Source organism: Echinops telfairi, unplaced genomic scaffold, assembly GCF_000313985.2.
Source record: "Echinops telfairi isolate 266 unplaced genomic scaffold, ASM31398v2 ScPeMD7_7400;HRSCAF=8409, whole genome shotgun sequence".
Taxonomy (NCBI): domain Eukaryota; kingdom Metazoa; phylum Chordata; class Mammalia; order Afrosoricida; family Tenrecidae; genus Echinops; species Echinops telfairi.
This window is the reverse complement of record NW_022111300.1, coordinates 12238614-12257808: the sequence shown is the minus strand read 5'-3', so window position 1 is coordinate 12257808 and position 19195 is coordinate 12238614. Positions and strand designations below refer to the sequence as shown.

At 36.4% G+C, this 19195-nt stretch overlaps 1 protein-coding gene across 3 annotated transcripts in view; it reads left to right on the top strand.

Moving 5' to 3' along the window:
• SS18 (SS18 subunit of BAF chromatin remodeling complex) overlaps positions 1-19195 on the top strand; it is an 87109-nt gene that overhangs the window by 4474 nt on the left and 63440 nt on the right. For all 3 annotated transcript variants that reach the window (XM_045296226.1, XM_004702917.4, XM_004702916.2), the window contains exon 3: positions 5806-5890. In XM_045296226.1, coding sequence (XP_045152161.1) covers positions 5806-5890 — 85 coding nt within the window. The remainder of the gene's footprint in view (positions 1-5805; positions 5891-19195) is intronic.

Sequence of the window (19195 nt, the reverse complement as noted above, 5' to 3'; positions counted from 1 at the left end):
TATGGTTTGAAAAGCAATGCTTTTATTTAAGAAGTACTGAATTGATTATCATTCATAAGGACCAGAGTCTTATTTTGAAATGGTTTGTCTTAAGTAAATGGTATCTCCTAAATAGCATCTGATATTGTGCAATATGTTGAATATTTTATAAAAAATTTCTAAAGTAGTACTGTGTAAAAGAAATAGAATGTGAACTACACATCCAATCTTAATTAAAAAAAAATACAGTTGCTGTTAATGACCATCAAATCAGATTCATCTCATGGCAACCCCACGTACACCTGGAAGTTGTGACCTCTCCATAATTTGTTGAGAATAGACTACTTTGATCCATACGATTTTCATTGAATGATTTTCTGAAGAAGAGAGATAGACCTTTCTTTATAGTCTGTTTGTCTGGAAGCTCCCCTGAAGCTTGCTCAGCATCATGGCAGCACGCAAGCCTTTGCTGAAAGACGGGTGGTGACTGCCCATGAGGGACACAGGCAGAGACTCAAACCTGGGGCCCTGCTTGAAAGGGAGGATTCTACCAAAGAACAGCTACTGCCCCAAATTTTCTTAGCACTATATTAAAAAAAAGGGAAAAAACCCAGTTAAAATCAATTTTAATAATATAGTTTGTTTAGTCCAGGACTTCCAAAATGCATTTCTCTATGTAATCATTATAATACGCAAGAGTCCTGGTGGTGCCATGCTTAAAACATTACAGCCGGCTGCTAACTGAAAGGGTGGCACCTTGTATCCACCAGCTGCTGTGCCTTGGAAACTTTTTGGGGCATTTCTACTCTGTCCAATTGGGTGGCTATGAGTCACAAGTAAACTCGATGGCAGTTTGAAAAAACATATAAAAATGTTAATGAGCTATTCGCTATTCTTCTCATCCTACTAAGTCGTTGGAATTCACAGTGCAGTTTCTTTTGGACTAGCCACATTTAGGTGCAGCATAACCAATATATCTGGTGACTGTTAGTACAGCCATAGAATATTTTATTCTCACCATTGTTGGAGGTGATGTGTTTTTCCTAGAGCGCTCCCTGGGAGTCTCCTCGCAGACAGAAGTTTCCAGCCAACCTCACTTGTTCTGCAGGCTTTCATGGTTACTCTGGGCTCTTGCTGTTATTTGAGTTACCCTTTATCTAATTTGCACTCTCGTTTAATGGTGCCTAGGTGGAACTGCTAATGGAAAAGGTTGCAGATTCAACTTTTGCCAGCGTATTGAAAGAAAGACACTGGTATTGGAAACCTGCCCTGACACAGATGAGATAGCCATGAGTTGGAGGGTTTTTTTTTGGTAAAACTGGTTTAGGTGGTTATCTAATTTAGAATCTCTCCTCAGTACTTTGTCTAGAAATTATTTAAAATTACAAATGTCTATGGTCACTATAGAAAACACAGTCTGTAGAGTTAAAATTAGGTCACCGTTTTTCAATCGTATTTCTCCTTCTCTACAGGGCCACTATGAAAAAGATTGTACTGTGTTTTGCGTGAAAGTTGAATAGCTATGTTCCCATCCAACAGTTGTTAGCATGCATTCGTGCATTACGTAGGTTATGCTTTCCACAGTGTGTTAATGTTCTCATTTCCTTCTGTTAGGTCAGCTTCCATTAGTTTCGCTTTCCTTGTCCTTTCTAAGCATCTTTGTTTTAGGGGAAAGTGGACGGATTGGGTCACATGTATTTGATTATTTAAGGGAGCGTAGTATTCATTGCACAGGGTCACTTGCCCCCCTGTTCTCATTGTAAATTGGGTGAAGGTTAACAGAGCTTATTCGTTTTGCATTCAATAATCATATACAGTTTGTCTCATCTTATTCATTGCAATCCTCTCGTCGTAACATTGCTTATCCCACTTGTTCCCTGTGTTTCTTGTTTTCTTTCCTAAATCTTCTAGACTGTATATACTTGCGTATAAGCCGACCCAAATGTCAGCCGAGGCACCTAATTTTACCACAAACTGTATAAAAATACTGAAAAACTCTGCTTCTACACGAGTATATATGTACATTGTGGGTAAATGCTGCACTTTTGATCTCAAATGGCTGATTATTCTAAGGTGTGTGCACCTCATTAGCATTCCAGTTCCCTTACAGACCTGTCTCTTGTTGGCTGAAATTGGGGGTGGTTTCATTTCTAGAGGTTTAGAGGAACTAAGCGGTATAGTCTTGGGGTTTCACTACTAATTTTTTAATGGGGTCACCTTATATATGTCAGGAGCCCTTGTGGCATAGTGGTTATGCATTGGGGCTGCTAACCATAGGTCAGCAGTTCGAAACTACCAGCTGCTCCATGGGAGAAAGATGAGGCTTTCTGCTCCGGGAAAGAATTAGTCTTGGAAACCCACAGGGGCAGTCTATCCTGTCCCATAGGGTCTCTCTGAGTCCTTATGGCCCCGATGGCGGTGAATGAGTGAGTGAGTGGCCTTACTTACGGGTAATAGTCTTTATTCAGTGGGCCAGTTTGTTACTTCACAAGGAGGTGGTCTTGGCGTAGTTTTGACTCAGGGTTTAAGAGTAAGTATCTCAGGTTGCTAGTCTCACGTGGTCCGAGTCTGAACTTTTTAAGAATTGGAGTTCTGTGGGGTTTTGTTTGTTTGTTTGCATAGCTTACAAAGCAGTACACACTTTACATATGTATATATAAAGTATTTTATATTATATATATTTTAAATTAGGGTCCATTCTATTTGGCTCTGTTTAGAACAGTCCATAGTGCTGGTCAAGCACTATCTAGGCTACTAGTCTGAATGATTAGTTTCCTCTCTGAGACTTTGATTTCTTTGTCCTTTGCTCTTGACTAGTAGAGACCAATAGTTAGATTCTCTTTCTTACATTAGTGTGTATTTCCTAAAAGCAAGTACATAATTTTTAAAAAACCCTGTGTGATTGTTACGGTATTTAACTTACGCCATTTATCCCATTCATGTTTTCTTTGTTTCCCACCCTCCCTTCTTTCCTTCCTTCCTTCTCTCTGGCAACACAGGTTCTCTGAGGGACATTTAGGTGTCCTGTCTCTTTAGTGTGCTTTAATCTGAGTCTCTTTTGTGATGTAGACATTCTGCGGACTGCTCTTGGTTGACTGGTGTTTCCCTGCGATTAGATTTTGATCATGCATTTTTGGCAGCAGTGCCATAGACGATGTTGTGTCCTCAGTGCATCCCCAGTAGCTACCTTGACATCAGTATATTCCAATCTTGGTTATATTTTTGATCTTTTCATTGAGGTGGTGGTGCATGTCAGTTTCTCCACAGTAAAGTTACTAACTTTTTCCCTTTTCCCTGTAAATATGTATCTTGTTGAGGGGACATCTTCACTAGATCTTCACATGGGTTCAAACCAATTCTGTGGTAGCCAATGAAGCAGAAAGCACGAGGATTTAACATTTTTGAGTGATCCAGGAGACTGGAGTGGAAATAATTACAGGTGGAAGACCCGCAATGGGAAGCTGAGAAGAGGTGTAAGGAGTCCTTTCATGAGTCTGATGCATGAGAGTGGATTCTTGGCAGGACTGTGGAGACTGGAGAACAACACTCATTCAAAGGGTTGTAAATTGGGTGAAGGTTAACAGAGCTTATTCGTCTTGCCATTCGTTTGGCTGCCATCTTTTAGTTGCTACTGTTGTCTCTGACTCTGCTCAAAATACTAAATCCTTTGGGCAAGAGATTTGATTGCTATGCAACATGTATACTGTCCTTGATTTCTAAAAGGGAGATTGAGTTTCTAGCAACATTTTAAATAGTAATACTTCTTATTCTGGTTATCATTCTGGTTCTACCCCAATTAAAAAAAAATATGTATGTTTCTTCAGCCATAAATGAGCTTGAAAGAACTGGTTTTTGAAGCCCTGCTTGAAAATCACTGTTTCTCATCATACTTTCCCTCCTATTTTAGCATCCACTAATGATTATTGCATGAAGCAGTACTACTATGGTTGTTGCTAAATGCCAATTAAATCCATCATCCCTTTTATATTTATTTGGAATCATATATGTAGAAGCAATTTCTCGTTCCTTACACCTTCTTAGTCATTTACCTGTGAATGGAAGTAGAGATTCTTACTATATTACGTAGGCTATTCCATTATTTCTGTTCTGAAATTTTCTGAAATTTTGTCACTGGGAATCCTTCAAGCTTTTTGATGTATCTTGATTATTTTTTGAGCATTTTCTTGTACCGTGAAAGAGTTTGTTTCATGTTCCTTTTGAACATTTTCGTGCTTTGACCTAGAATTTTCTAAAACCTAATTCTTTTTATTGGAAAATGATGAGAAGCTAAGATCTTAGTGCAAGGTTAACAATTTAGAGTCACATACATTTTGCATTTTACATGACTTTATTTTATGTATATTGACTTTCTTAGAAACTCTTAAGTGGTGTCATTACTGTTCCTCAACTTCTTTCCACGGCTTACTTGAGGCAGTGATTTCTTTAACACTAATGATTACCTATAGTTATGCTAAAAAGTGGATACACTAATTCATTCATTTTCAAAAATAGGATCAAATACAAGCAAACAATATTCTTCAGGCAACAATACAAAGCCAGGTACCAAGGACTCCTTTCTTTTTTAAATTTTTTTTAAGGACTCCTTTCTTATTCTCGGTCACCCCGTGTGTTGAAAAGTAGAGCTGTTGGTACCAAGGGCTCAAGTACAAAGGAAAAGCTCTGAAAATGATGATGGCAACATGGATACAAATGTCATCAATGCAATTGATGTATGGATTGTTCTAAGAGCTGTAAGAGCCCTCAATAAAATAATTAAAAAAGAAGAGAGAAAAGTAGAGGTGCACCCCTCAGGGTTTTCAATGGTTGTGACTTTTTAGAAGAGATCACTATTTTCATCTTGTTTAATTTAAACTTCTGAAGAAAGGTTTGTTGTTGCTGGTGACTGCCATGGAGTGGGTCTCTGATTCATGGTGACCCCGTGTGTTTCAGAGTAGAACTGCTCCATAAAGCTTTCCTGGTTGTAAGTTTTACCGAAAAAAATTGCATGTCTTGAAGAAAGGCTTAGGTAAGCTACTGTAATGTAATGTATCTAAGATTACAATAATCATGATTAATCACTTGAAGCCTGAGGATTTTGCTTTATTTTTTAAAATGTAGGTATGTTCTGTCTTTCATCTATCTTTGCTTTATTGTATAATAATTATTTCTTTTGGAAGTGGAGGGGATTATCTGTTTATTGCCTTCTCTGTGTGATAAGCCCTACTAGTTGCGCAGTGTAACTGCTTAGGCAAATGTAAATTGTTGATCACTTTTGCAAGAATGGGGAGTCCTGGTGACACTTTGGGTAAGGCATTTGGCTGCTAACTGCAAAGCCAGCATTTCAATTTCAAATCCATCAGCTGTTCTATGAGGGAGAAAAATGAGGCTGTCCCTGTAAAAATGTACCGTTTCCTTTATAAGGCTTGATGATTTGGAAACTATCTCAGTAGCAGTGGATTTATTTTTTGCTGCAAGACTCAGGAAAAAAATGTATAACTCTTACTCCCCTTCTAACAGTTTATCAAAACATACTTACTATCCTTGTATTTGAGATGCTTAGCAACAGGAAAAAGGCAGAGGAATGGAAAAAGGCATCAAGTGTGTTTAAGTCCTTCACTTAAGTTCTCTTTATATAAATGTGCTGTGTGGAGCTAGACTCTATCTCAGTTTACTGAGTTGTATGCATCTCCATTTATTATTAGCTATGAAATCTTGGACAAGTAAATTTTTCATCCCATGGTAGATATGATGAGAATGCTGTTTGTATTTTAAGTACCCAGGAAGAACATTATTTTCTAGTAATTGATATTTCTTTTGTTTTAATAGGTATCAGCAGATGTTGCATACAAATTTGGTCTACCTTGCTACAATAGCAGATTCTAATCAAAATATGCAGTCTCTTTTACCAGCAGTAAGTACTTTTGAAATAGTGTGAAGCTGCCAGTATTGATAGGATTATGTTATATGGTACAACTCAGTTTTATTTCATGATTTTTGAGATTTATTTAATATATCCTTTCTGTTCTGTTCTGATGTTATGAAGCCTTTCTTCTTTATTATCTAAAAATTTTGTTGTGTCTTCATATTTAGTTTCAATTAATTCATCTACAAATGATTTCCTCCCAGAAGTTATAACCATCCACATACCAACCCACCTTCCTATGTACTTGATCACTTTTCATTTTAATTGTAAAGTAATTCAAAGCAAATACCAAACATCACGATTTCACCAGTAAATACTTCAATATACATTCCTAGCATTTAATCACAATCATATTCTCCTCAACAAAATTAACTGTAATTTCTTGGTAATTTAACTAGCCAATTTTCTCCCGATTTCATTAAAAAATGAAAACATCTTTTAATTGTTGATGATTTGCCTCAGGATCAAAACAAGATCTCTGTGTAGCACATTAATTGATTTGTCTTCAGTATCATTTAACTTTATCAATTGCTCCTTTTATTTTCCATTTATCTGAAGAACTTGGGTCCTATGTTCTGTAGAATTTTTTACAGGCTGAATTTGGCTGGCATTCTCATGGTCCTTTACCGTGTTTTTCTTTCCTCTTATGACCTGCAAGCTGCGAGTCTTGATGATCAAGTTAAGCTTCTTTTTTTTTGTCAGGAGTATTTCACTTGCGGTGCTTTCCATTTCTCATAAAAAAGGAACATGAGTGGCTGTTCTGTTTTCAGTAATGTTACAATTAATCAATGGCACAGTTGACTTCAGCCAGGTGACTCCAGTATAAAATCCCCTTACTGGTTTTGGCAATTATTGATGCCTTTTGACACAATCTCAGGGTTCTGTTTTCACCATTACTCTTGCAATGTTTTAACAAAAACTTTTCTTTCCTCAGATACTTGCTTATCTTGAAAAGAGTCTACTAGAAAGCCTCCCCTCTTGAAAAATCAATTTTCAGAGTAATAAGTTGGTCTTTAAAAACCTGTTAAGGTGACCAGTGTTTTTTCTTTTTAAGAATTGTATGAATTTACAGATGTTGGGTTTAAAACCCATTGAAATCATTCTTTTAAAATGACGGAATGATCTTATTTTGGCGGGAGCCTCATCATTTGACTCCCGTCCTTTTGGCATGCCTCCAGAATTCTTAATCTCATCTCTCCTTTGCTCTAGAATTTGAAATAGAGATCAGGCTGACTGTCTATGCATTTTCTACCCTAGAACTGGAATCATTTTTCTAAGGAGTATTTTAAATTTTATTTTATGGGAATTAGTATGAAGGGACCACAGTGTAGGTGTGTGGGGTATTTATTATTACGGAACTTTTATTGTTTGAGGACTTTAATGGACAAAACTGTAACTTTGTTTTTCTTTTTGTTTTTAAAAAGAGCAGTAAAATAATTGAATTTTTAGACTTCTTTCCACTTTAAATGAAAGATTACAGAGTTTTTAATTTTTAAAAAATGTTTAATCATTTTATTGGGAGCTCTTATAGATATAACATTTCATAATTCAATCACATTCAGCTACCACAATCAGTTTCAAGACATATTCTTTCTTCTTGAACAGAGTTTTTGATTTTGATATTATATCTTAGTATCTCTTCTTCCTTTAAAATATCTAGGTTCCTTAATGACATTTCTGTGTATATATCAAACAATTCTATAACAGTGCTAATATTAAAAAGTTGCTAATTGCTTTAGAGTTGATCCAATTCATGGTGACTCCATGTGTGTCAGAAGGAGGGCTGTGTTGCAGAAGGTTCCCAGTGACTGAGTTTTAATAAGTAGATTGTTAGGTCTGTCTTCCAAATCCCTCTGGGTGGACTTGAAACGTTCAGTGTTTTGTTTAGCAGTCAGGTGTAGTTTTTGTTCTCGTTGACCAGGAATCCCGTACTGCTCACAATAAGTTCCTTGCTTTCAAGGTGTGTCGCACTAGAGATAGATAATCAGTTCACCTTTTTTAATACTTAAGGTTGTTCTTCTTTATGTGTTAATTGTCCTGAACTTGATTACCAGTACATATTGTATGCCCTTGAGTCAATTTATACAATAGGGTAGAACTGACCCATAGACTCTTCTAGGTTGCACATTTTCAAGCAGATAACCCGATCTTTTTTCCCTGCCGAGCTGCTGGTGGGTTTGGAACACAATCTCTCAGTTAGCTTCTAAGCTCGTAACATTTGGGTAGAATTTAATTTTGTGAATGATGTAATTTATAAGTTCACTTTAATTTGCATGTGAATAGTTCTCATTTCAGCATTATTTATCTGAAGCACGAAACATTGTTTCTGTACGCATGTATTTTGTATTGAATGTTTATGTGTGGATCTGTTTCATCTTCATTCAGTTCAATTGTTTTTTTTATAAGTGTTCTCTCACTTTTTGTAGTCTTGTAAGTCCTGATATATTTTAGAGAAGTTTCTTAGTCCTTTTATAAAAAATTTTATAGTCCTTATTTTTCAAGAATACTTGGCCTATTAACCCTTTGCATTTCCATATGTACTCCTACTTAAACCAAGAACACATAAACTTAAGTACATCTACATACCTTGTTGTTTTCTCATTGAGATTACCTTGACTCTAAATCACTTTGGGAAGAGTGGCTATCTTTACAATATTGCATCTTCCAAATCTTGATGATTGCGCATCTTCTCACTTATTTTGTGTTTAGTGTCTGTCAAGACAGTTTTATGACTTTCAGAGAATTTGCACATCTGTCATTGGATTTATTGATAGTTATTTCAAAAAAATTTATAACAGTTTTATTGGCACATCATTTACATTTCATATAACTCAGTGGTTCAGTCATTCAATCATATCAAAAGAATGTGCCGTCATTACTGTTATCAATTTTAGAACATTTCTCCCCCATGGTTAAATTGCCTTTAAAATGAGTTGTGCAGTCACAGTCAGTTCTAGTGCTGTTTCCTCCCATTTCAAAATGTTTGAAGCCATTATTTTTGAAGTTTCCCATTCAAACTGCTGTTGCTAGTTCTGTGGAAATGCTAGTGTTGGAATCTTTTCAGCTCTTAGTTCTAACAGTTTTTCTTTTGGGTTCTTTCAGTTTTCTGTATTCATAGTCAGATCATTTTTGAATAATGAATTTTGTTTCTTTCTTGTCACTCCTTACACTTTTATTTCTTCCTCTTGCCGTGCTTCTCTGGCTGTGGCCTGCAGTACAGCTCTGACTAGAAGTGGTGGCAGAGGACATCCTTGTCTTGTGCCTGGTCTCAAAGGGAGAGCTTTCAGTGTTTGACCGTGAAGTATGCTGTTTGCTGTAGTTCTGTGTAGATAACTTTTTATCAGATTAAGAAAGTGCCCTTCTTTTTCTGATATACTACTAATAAGTAAGAGTTTATATTTGAATAGTTGTTAAATTTTACCACATTCTATAATGAGATAATATGGTTTTTCTTTTTAAATCTGGTAAATTATATTGATTTACTTTTCAAGGCTCAGTGAATGTTGCATTCTTTTAACTAACTCATTTAGTCATGGTGTTTTAAAAATATTGTTATATTCAACTTTAAAATTTTGATCAGGATTTTAGCATCTTTGTTCATGAATGTAATTAACCTCTAATTTTCCTTTCTTTATAATGCCTTTGACTAGTTGTTATTTTGAGTTTGTGCTAAAGAGAGCTGTAGATCTTTCCTATTTCTGTGCATGGATTTGCATGATTTTTATGTAGCTGTCACTTCCTTAAACGATTGTCATCATTCATGGGAAAGCCATGTGAACCCGGCCTTTTATGAGAAGGGTTTTATTTACTCATTCACTTTCTTTAATAGTTATCAGAGTTTATACATATCTACATTTTATATATTGCCTATTTTAGTAAGTTGAATTGGTTTTGCATTCTCTCTCAATTCTCAAATTTATTGCCATTAAGTTCAGTAATCTTCCTAGTCTCTATCGGATCTATACTGATAATTTCTTTTAACATAGCTAATTTGTGCTTTCTCTTAAAAAAACTTTTTTTACACTTAAGTGTCTGTCATATAGTGTATATATGGATATGCATACACACACACTACCCAGAAACTAAAAATCTTTTAGTTTTGCCTTTGCTGTTTCTCTGTTGTAACCATTTTTAGGCTTTTTGGTATCGGAATCTATTCATGTTCTTAAATATTACTGGAGAGTCTAAAAATCTTAATATAGATTATATTTATTGACACAGATGATATATTTTATATATATATACATATTTATCTATAGAAATTATCTCTTTAGATAGGTTGGATGAATAATTTATTTACATAAAATATTATATTTTTCTGTTTCCAAATTAAAACTTATAAATGTAAAAATGCTAATTAATTAAAAAATCAAGAATTAACTCATTGCATGTTAATATACTTTTTTATGTAATAAATGATAGCTATATCTTTGAGAACATTTACTAATGTGACTGGCATTGCTTTACGTTTTTGCCCATCTCTTCAATGTGGGATTTCAATAATCTGCGTTCTCTTATTTTGTTTCTATGCTTGATCTGTTGTAATATTTTGTTTGGTTAAAGTAGAAGTAGTTCTAGTCAATTTAATAGCCTTTTCCGGTTCTTAAGGGTAATCTTTTTAGTTACTTAAGCAAATTGCAATAAGGGTGTTTTTTCCCCCCAGTTGTTTGTAGTATGGAATCTGGAATAATCAATAATAAATAAATTTTTGCACTCTGATACATTAAAGTCTACTGGTCTATCTTGTTCTTTGGATGGATTATTTACTCATGCATGATTTTATAGCATCATTCTTTGGCCATTAGGTCAAATTCACTGAGCTTTGTGCAGATCTTTTAAACGTTGACCGATTACATATTTCATTATACCCATTGCCATTGAGTCTGTTTTGATTCCTAGCAATCCTGTATAAGATTCCCAAGATTGTTCATCCATTCGAGAACAGTCAGCCTCATCATTCTCCTGTGGGGTAGTATGTGGGATATGATATAAAAAATCATTACCAATCTCATCAGAAAAGCCTGTATTTAATAGGATGCCTTCAGTCCTTAGGTAGTAGATACAAGTATGCCAAATTTTCAGTGCTTGCTTAAAAACGTGAACTTGATCACTAGTAATAAATGCTCTAGGTTGTTTTTCTTGAGAAGATAGTCTCATTTTGAGAAAGTGTGCCACACACCTAAGTTTAAATAAATCTAGTTTGTCTGGCATGCACATTTTTTCAAGTAAATAAGGCGTATTATGAAAATGAGGCCCACTGTCTCTAGCAATCTGCTCATAAAATGCCTTTCCTAGAGCATCTTGGTTTCTGCTTCCCATTTGCCACATAGAATATTTAAATGACATGGAAAATCTAATAAATTGTTATTTTTCCCTGTTTTATTGGGGCACCCCTAAATGAAAGACATTATTCATTTATGTTAATTGTTATAGTGTGGTAGTAAAAATTACCTCTATTACCTTGATTATTCTACATTTTATACACACACACACACACACACACACACACACACACATAAGGCAGCAGCAGTCACTGCAATTTTATACAAGTAACATGTGCTTAAATAGCCCTGGTGGTGTAGTGGGTTATGTGTTGGGTTACTAATTGCAGGGTCAGCAGCTCGAATCCAGTCTAGAGGAGAAAGATGAGGCTTTCTATTCCTATGAAGATACGCAGCCTGGGAAACTCAAAGGGGCAGTTCTGCTCTGTGCTGAAGGCCCTCTCTGAGTCAGAAACTGCTTGATGGTTTAACATGTGCTTTATGTGTTTTGTGTACCTCGCTACCCCACATGTGTTCTTTTAATAAGCATACTAACCAATAGCTTTTCCATGTACTAACTTGAGTTTCACTTTTCCTGTTCAGTGAATTTGATATGGAGTTTTTGTCATGGTGCTTGTTGTCACAGAGGTTTTGTTCCCATTAGCAGATCCTCACCAACCTACCTTTAAGTTTCTAAAGAATTCTCTGTTGGTGGGATTCCGGCCCAGTTCTGCAAATTTCTTTTTCCAATGCAGGCAGTCACTTTTCTGCCCTAGAAACAGCCCTTGCCAAGGCAGCCAGTCCTGGGCTAGAGAGGCCACTGAAGTGGATGAGTCTGGGGCACCGTGGTTGCACTCATTCTGGCCTGCCATCCAGCTGTGCTCAGGCTGTGTGATTTTCCCACCTGCAGTCATGCTGCAGAAAACTGCAGACTTGGAGGGCTGGCTGCCCTTTCCTCAGATGGGCCTGAGCCGATGGCTGTCTGCTGCACCTCCTGGCCGAATGCTGTGATATACCTGGGAGCAGATCCGCTCCAAGGAATTACCCCGCTTCAGCCCTGCCCCGGAGCAGTCGCACAAGTGCTTTCAGTCGTTTATTTTCTGTTTACTGGGCTACTCTCTAACTAGATCTGTGACTTCCTGATCAAGGGCTATACCTTTAATGTACAACTACAGAGGTATAAAAACAGTGTGGAAAAGAAAGGAAAAGATAATGGAATTTTTCTATGAATTTTTTGGAGCTCCCTCATAATCAAAAGTAACATTTTCAGACTGTTGAATGAGGTGAAATTAGTCTGAAATTCACTTTTGGAAATATTTGACCGATAGTATGTTCAGGGTGACTATGGCAGAATTCTTTAAAACATAATTTTGTCATTATTGTCCTTATTAATATGGGTGTGCTGTTTGCAGAAAATGGACTGCTTGGCTCTTGTTCTTAAATTCTTGATATAGGCAGATGTAAGTTTGGGTAAATAAAGAATCCTATTTGTTTCATTGAAAATGACTATTTAAGAGTAGTTTAGTATTTGAGTTTGCTGCACTAGAGGGTTTTTTAATCCTTTAAATAAAGTATTAGTTATATCATTAGTGTCCATGCAAAAGCTGGGCAGTGATTAAGGAAGATTGAAAAAGAATTTATACCTTTGCATTAGAGTGTTGAAGATTATTAAATAAACTATAGACTACCAGAAGTACAAACAAACCTGTTGGAAGAAATATAGCCAAGATGTTCCTTAGAAGCGAGGATGGGATGTCCTCGAGGCCCTATTTTGCCTCTCGTGGACTTCTCCTTTTCTTCAACTTGAACTTAAACATATGAGCATTTTGTAGTCTGTTCTACAGTCAGTCTCATTTGCCTGCCATCGAGTTTCTCCATTGTCTCTTCTCACAGATGGAGTCAGTGTGATTTCTCTGTATTCACTCTGCTGAAGTCCATGTGCACAGTCACTCTTTATGTTTAAAGAAGTCATTTGCAATGAAGTCATTGGTCTTGCAAAATTCTGTCATGTGCACTCCAACCTGGTTTCAGTCATAAAAACCCTCTGTTCAACCACTGTCCCTCTTTGTTTCCAACTTTCGCATTCCAATCATCAATAACTTTTCATTACATCTGGATTACATGTTTTATCAATTTCAGATTGAAGAAATTGGTGAAATTCTAAAACATTTTCATTACTGTCTTTTGTGGTTGGTGTATAAAATTGAATAATACTTGTGCTATTATTACTAGATTTCCTTGGATGTGTATAGATATTGTTGTGTCACAGACAGCACTGCACTTCAAGATCTTGAAAGGTCTTTTTTCACGATGAATGGGATGCTATTCCTCTTGAGTTTGTCGTTCCTAGCATAGTAAACCATTTGACTGTCTGATTCAGAATGACCAATTCCAGTCCATTTCAGCCTGCTACTGCCAAGGATATTGATCTTTATGGATGCTGTTTCATTTTTACTACTTCCAGGTTTCCTAGATTCATATTTTGTACATTCCCACTTCCAATTCTTAATCACTGTTTGCAGCTGTTCTCAATTTGAGTTGTGTCCCCTCAGCAAATGGAGGTCCTCAAAGCTTTAGGCTATCCACATTGGTATGGTCCACTCTCCCTTGGGAAGGTAGTTCTTCCACAGCCCCATTTTGTGTGCTTTCCAGCCCGAGGGACTCGTCTTTGGTACCTTCTCTGTCGTTGCTGTGCTGCTAGCCATGAGGCTGTCAGTATTTGACAGTACTGTGCTAGTATTCATAAGGGTTTCTGTGGCCAATTCTTCAGAAATGGACAGCCTGTTCCTTTTTTGTAGTCTGTCAGTCTGGAAGCTCTGCTGAAGCATGTTCATGTTGGGAGAGTCTGCTGGTTTTAAAGTACCAGTGACATAGCTTCCAGCATCACAGCAACAAACAAGCCACCATTGTATAGCAAACTGACAGCAGTCAAGATAGCACCGGCTGTATTGCATGGACAAGTCTGTTGAAAGAGGCCTATTAAAATGCAAAGATGTCATTTTTGAGGACTAATGTGCACCTGACCCACGTATCAATAACCACCTTATATCCATGTGAAGGCTGATCAGTGAATAAGGAAGACCAGAGATAAGTTGATACATTTTCATAATGGTGCTTGCAAAGAATAGTGAATATACCATGGACTGTCAGAACAATTCTATCTTGCTAGAAGGCTCCGAACAACACATATTTCGGACCTGTTACCAAGAGAAACCAATCTCTGCAGAAGAATATCAGGCTTGGAAAAGTAGAACATGAGAAAGAGGAAGACTCTCAATGTGATGGATTGACGCTGTGGCTGCACAGTGTACTCGAGCATAATAATGATTGTGAGACTGGTGCAGGACTGGATGGTTTTGAGATTCACTGGCACCAAGTGGCAACAAGAACAAATTGATAGCTAAACGGATGCTTTTGTTAAAAGAATTGCAAACACAGGGTCCAAACCAAGAAGTAAAATGTCGAAGTAAAATGTGAATGTGAATCTCCTGACTTTATAATAGTCATTTTCCTCCTCTTCAGATCTTTTTTCCCATTAATTCTTGGTTTTTCCATATTTGGCTTTCTTTCAAACAGGAAAAGCTGTTACATCTAGTCAATTCCAGATATTTGAAATATAAATGCATAATTTTTCTGATGGAAAACATTGAAAGTTGGTTTCATATGATTATAAGCACGTTTTGAGCTGTCACAGTCATTTAATGGAATAACTACAATTTGAAAAACTTCAGTAAAATCAACCTGAAGCATTTTCAGGGCCAGTAAGTGGTAGTACTTCCCTTCTGGTAGATTGATGTGCTCACAATACATTATGTTACCTTCATTTGCCCTTTCTCCAAATTTCACTTCTAAGTGAATTGCTTTTTTGTGCAGCTAGTTTAACTTCTTTAGTCCCACTTTTTTTTTTTCTCCTGGCTCAGCCCTCGGTTCTTACTTCTAGGAGGATATATTTGCTTTGTAAGCATTCTAAAATTTCTTCTCCTTTGTTGATTCAGCACCCCAAACAGTGTGATTTTACAAAATGCCCACATTCTTTTTGATTTTTTTTGTTTGTTTTTTTGGTGCATGATCTGCTGTGTATATTCTGAGCAACAAGAGTAATTATTAAAAAAACTAGCAACCAACCCAAAAAGGGCATTGCATGTGTACAGCCAACCTCCTGCCCTTCAAATATTTCTCCTACAATGAGAGGGTTTAACCATGTTAGTCACTAGTCTGATGTCTGAGAGGATCTGATTTGGCTGAGTCTGGACAGGTGCTCCTTTTGCTGTCCAATCAGATGTGAGCCATGTGGGTCACATGATCTGTCAGCCCAGGGCTAACATGGTTCTTTGTGAAATTTTGACAACATATTTTAAACTGAACTTTGAACAATATTAAAATAAAAATTTTATTTCAAAATATACCAAGCAAATCATAAAAGAATATATAAACTGTTATTCTATATTAAATATATCCCAGAAATGAGGATTGGTGAGATTTTGTCTCACATACTTTGGACATGTTATCAGGAAAGACCAGCTCCTGGAAAAGGACCTTATGCTTGGTAAAGTAGAAGGGCAGTGAAAAAGAAGACCCTTTCAGGAGAGGAATTGGGATAGTGGCTGTGAAGTTGGGCTCGACTAGAACAATCATGAACACAGTGCAGTGTTTCGTTCCTTTGTACACAGGGTTGCTCTAAGTACCAAGCAATTTGATGGCACCTAAAAGCAGCTTCGATGGGCATTGATACAAGTAAAATGAATCTTGAACATCATGCTACTGCTTATTTGTCTAGTTGTGAGGATATTTCCCCCTTTATGTTGAGGTATAAATTACACTGAAAACTGGATTCTCTGATCTTTATTCTGAAGTGCTTCAAGAGCTCCTCACAATCAATAAGCAAGGTCGTATCATCTTCCCTTGTTGGATATCTCAATTGATATTCCATGAATTCCTGGAGTCTTTTTTTTTTTTTTTTTTTCACTTTAGCAGCTCTACCTATGGTCAAAAGCAGGTTTCGAGATTCTCTTCTGACATTGATGATGACTTTTTTCTTTCTTTCTTGTCTTGTTAATGGGCCTTTCCTTGCTTCATATATGATGTTATCCCACAACTTGTTTATCTTTCGTCATTAGTGTTCACTGTGTTAAATCTGCCTTTAAAATGGACAGTAAATCAAGGTGGGCTCTCCTCAAGCTATTTCTTTAGCTTCTACTTGAACTTGTATAGGAGTAATTGTGGTCTGTTCCACAGCTAGTACCTGATCTGGTTCTAACCGATGATCTTGAGCTTCTCCATTGTTCTTTTCCATGGATGTAGTTGAGTTGATTTTGGATATTCCACCTTGTGAAGTCATCTTTCATATTGTTGAAAAAGGTAATTTCTAATGAATATAGCTGATTCTACAGAATTTTATCATGTGGTCTTTGACATGGTTTCTGTCAACAAGGCCTTATTTTCCAACTACTGATCATCTGTTTTCAAAATTTTGCCCCATTGGTTTAGGAAAGCAAATTAAAATTAGAAAATTTTATATATTTAATTTCTTTGATATAAAGTTTGGGGGAAAATAGGCTTTCTTCTATGGTTCACATCGCAGTAGTTCACTTTAGGCACATAGTCAAGAAATGTTTTTATAGAAAAAAATTTTAGAGCTGGAAAGATAGCATAGTGCTTCGCAATTATGGCTGCACGAGAACTGTTAAAACATACCAGTAACTAAATTGGTCTGCAGTGTTGTGTGTGTCATGGTATTTTCAGAACTTTCCAGCATCTTAAAATTCCATGCTTTACAAATAAATGGCTTAATATCTCTGAGGATATGCAAAAGTTCATAAAAGTGGTTCATATTCTTGATGCTGAGTAGCATGAATCATTATCTTTATAATAGGAAAATGATGAGACTCATGTAAAGTCATATGAGTGAAATTTTTCATAGTGCATGTAGAAGAACTTGGTAAATGCGAATGATGAAGGTGAAGGTAGTGCACAGTTAGAAAATATAAATGGAGAGAGGATCCAGATTCGAGATTTATTTGAAGTGGAAATAGCATGAGTTAGTAACTCAATGGATATGGAGGTAAGTCAAAAGAAAGAATTTGGAAGACTTGGCTGATTCTGTTGCGGTCCACTATGCTTGAACAGGTTTTAGAGGTTATAATGATGAGTTTAGTTTTTAATGTAATAGGTTTGAAATGGCTGAGGAACATGTAAGTAGATCAAGGGATAAGGAAATAATTGCTAATCCGCTGTGAGTGACCAGCTAAGGGCTGCATTTGGTACTTGTAATCACTTTGAGTCTTTTTCTCACAACTCTATGGTATATAATGCTACAGGCAGAAGAAGCAGAAGATTGAATTAATATATTTGGGTTGAGTTAAAAATTGGCAGGGGCAAAAATCAGAAATCTGTTTCTTTACAATAATTGGTTAATGAAATTGGTGCAGGCAATATTACAAAGTGTTACAAGAATGCTTATTGGAATTTGAAAAATAAGGAACAGCCTTGGATATGGAGTATGTGTTTTAAGCATTTAAGGATTAGTTTAATGAGAATGCATACTAGTTGGTGGTGGAACAGTGGTGTAATAAGAAAATGCTTTCAAAAGTTTTGCTACATAAGTTTTAAGAAAGTCTCACTGGCAAGAAGTTTTTCTGAGATGTGCATAGAAATGGTGATGATGTTTGGGCTTGAGGAATTAACCTGCTAGTTGCTATGCTGTATGTATTGTCTCTTTTACTTTTCATGACCTGTTAAAGTTGATTATTTTTCCAATGAGAAACTAGCGACTTAAAGATGTTAAGTAACTTCCCCTGGATACTCCTCTACCACTGATGGGGCTTTGGTCTTTCCTTTTCATTTTATTAATTTAAGTTTACTTATTTGCCAAGCAGGAGCCCCAGTGGCGGAGTGGGTACATGTTGGGCTGCTAACTGCAAGGTCAGTGTGAACAGACTAGCTGCTCTTCGGAAGATAGTTACGGCTTTCTGCTCCCATAAAGAGTTAAGCTCAAAACCCACAGGGGCATTTCTACCCTGTCCTATAGGGTTGCTATGAGTCAAAATTGACTTCATAACAATGAGGTTGGCTTTTTAGTTTGGAATTTAGTTGGAATTACTACGTGTTATATGATTTTATTTAATGAAGGATATATAGAGTCTTTAATTTTGTTTCTTTGTACAGAAGAACACTAACCATTGGGAAGCATTTTGAAGTAGTATGTATTGCTTAGTGTGTATTAGGATCTAGGCTTTGCCGTTTTAACAAGAACTTAAATAATAGTAACTTGACTGCATTGATTTTTTAAAAAAATTAATTTCTCTGTAAAGTATTGGTCTCACTGTAGTAGTGTAGGATTGAGTATGGGCTCTAGTTCTTTGTATTAGCATTACTTGCATGGTTGAAACTGTTATGGAGTATGGAGTCCATACTTCTAAATAGTAGAAAGGGGGCGACTACAGGAAGTAGAGGCATTTTGCTTCTCTCTTAAGGGTTCTACTTCATTGTACAGGAGTCCTGGTGGCATAGTAGGTTATGCATTGGATTGCTAACCACAAGGTCAGTGGTTCGAACTCAACAGTGGCTTTGAGGGTAAAAAATGAGGCTTTCTGCTCACAGCCTCAGAAACCCTCAGGGGCAGATCTAGTCTGTCTTATAGGGTCACTGTAAGTCAGAATCAACTCAGAGAATTTTTTGAGAAGTTGTGCGCATCACTTTTCTGTTACATCCCAGTCAGCCAGAATTTATTACACGATCATATCTGCCTCTTTAAAAGCTTGAATAATAAAATCCTCATTGTGGATGATCATGTGTACAGCTGTAATTTGGGAGTTCTCTTGAAAGTAAAAGGAGAATGGGTATTGAAGAATGTTTGCCACATAGTAGAAATACCAGAAAGTCTCATCTTAAAATCTAAAAAATGTCTTAGGAATTTTTTTTTTTTTTTTTTAGCTAATCAATTGCATGCCTTTGGGAAATTATTATCTCTTTAGGTTTAAAATATGAGGGCTGAAATAACATTATATGGATCTGCATGAGAGAAAGATGGACT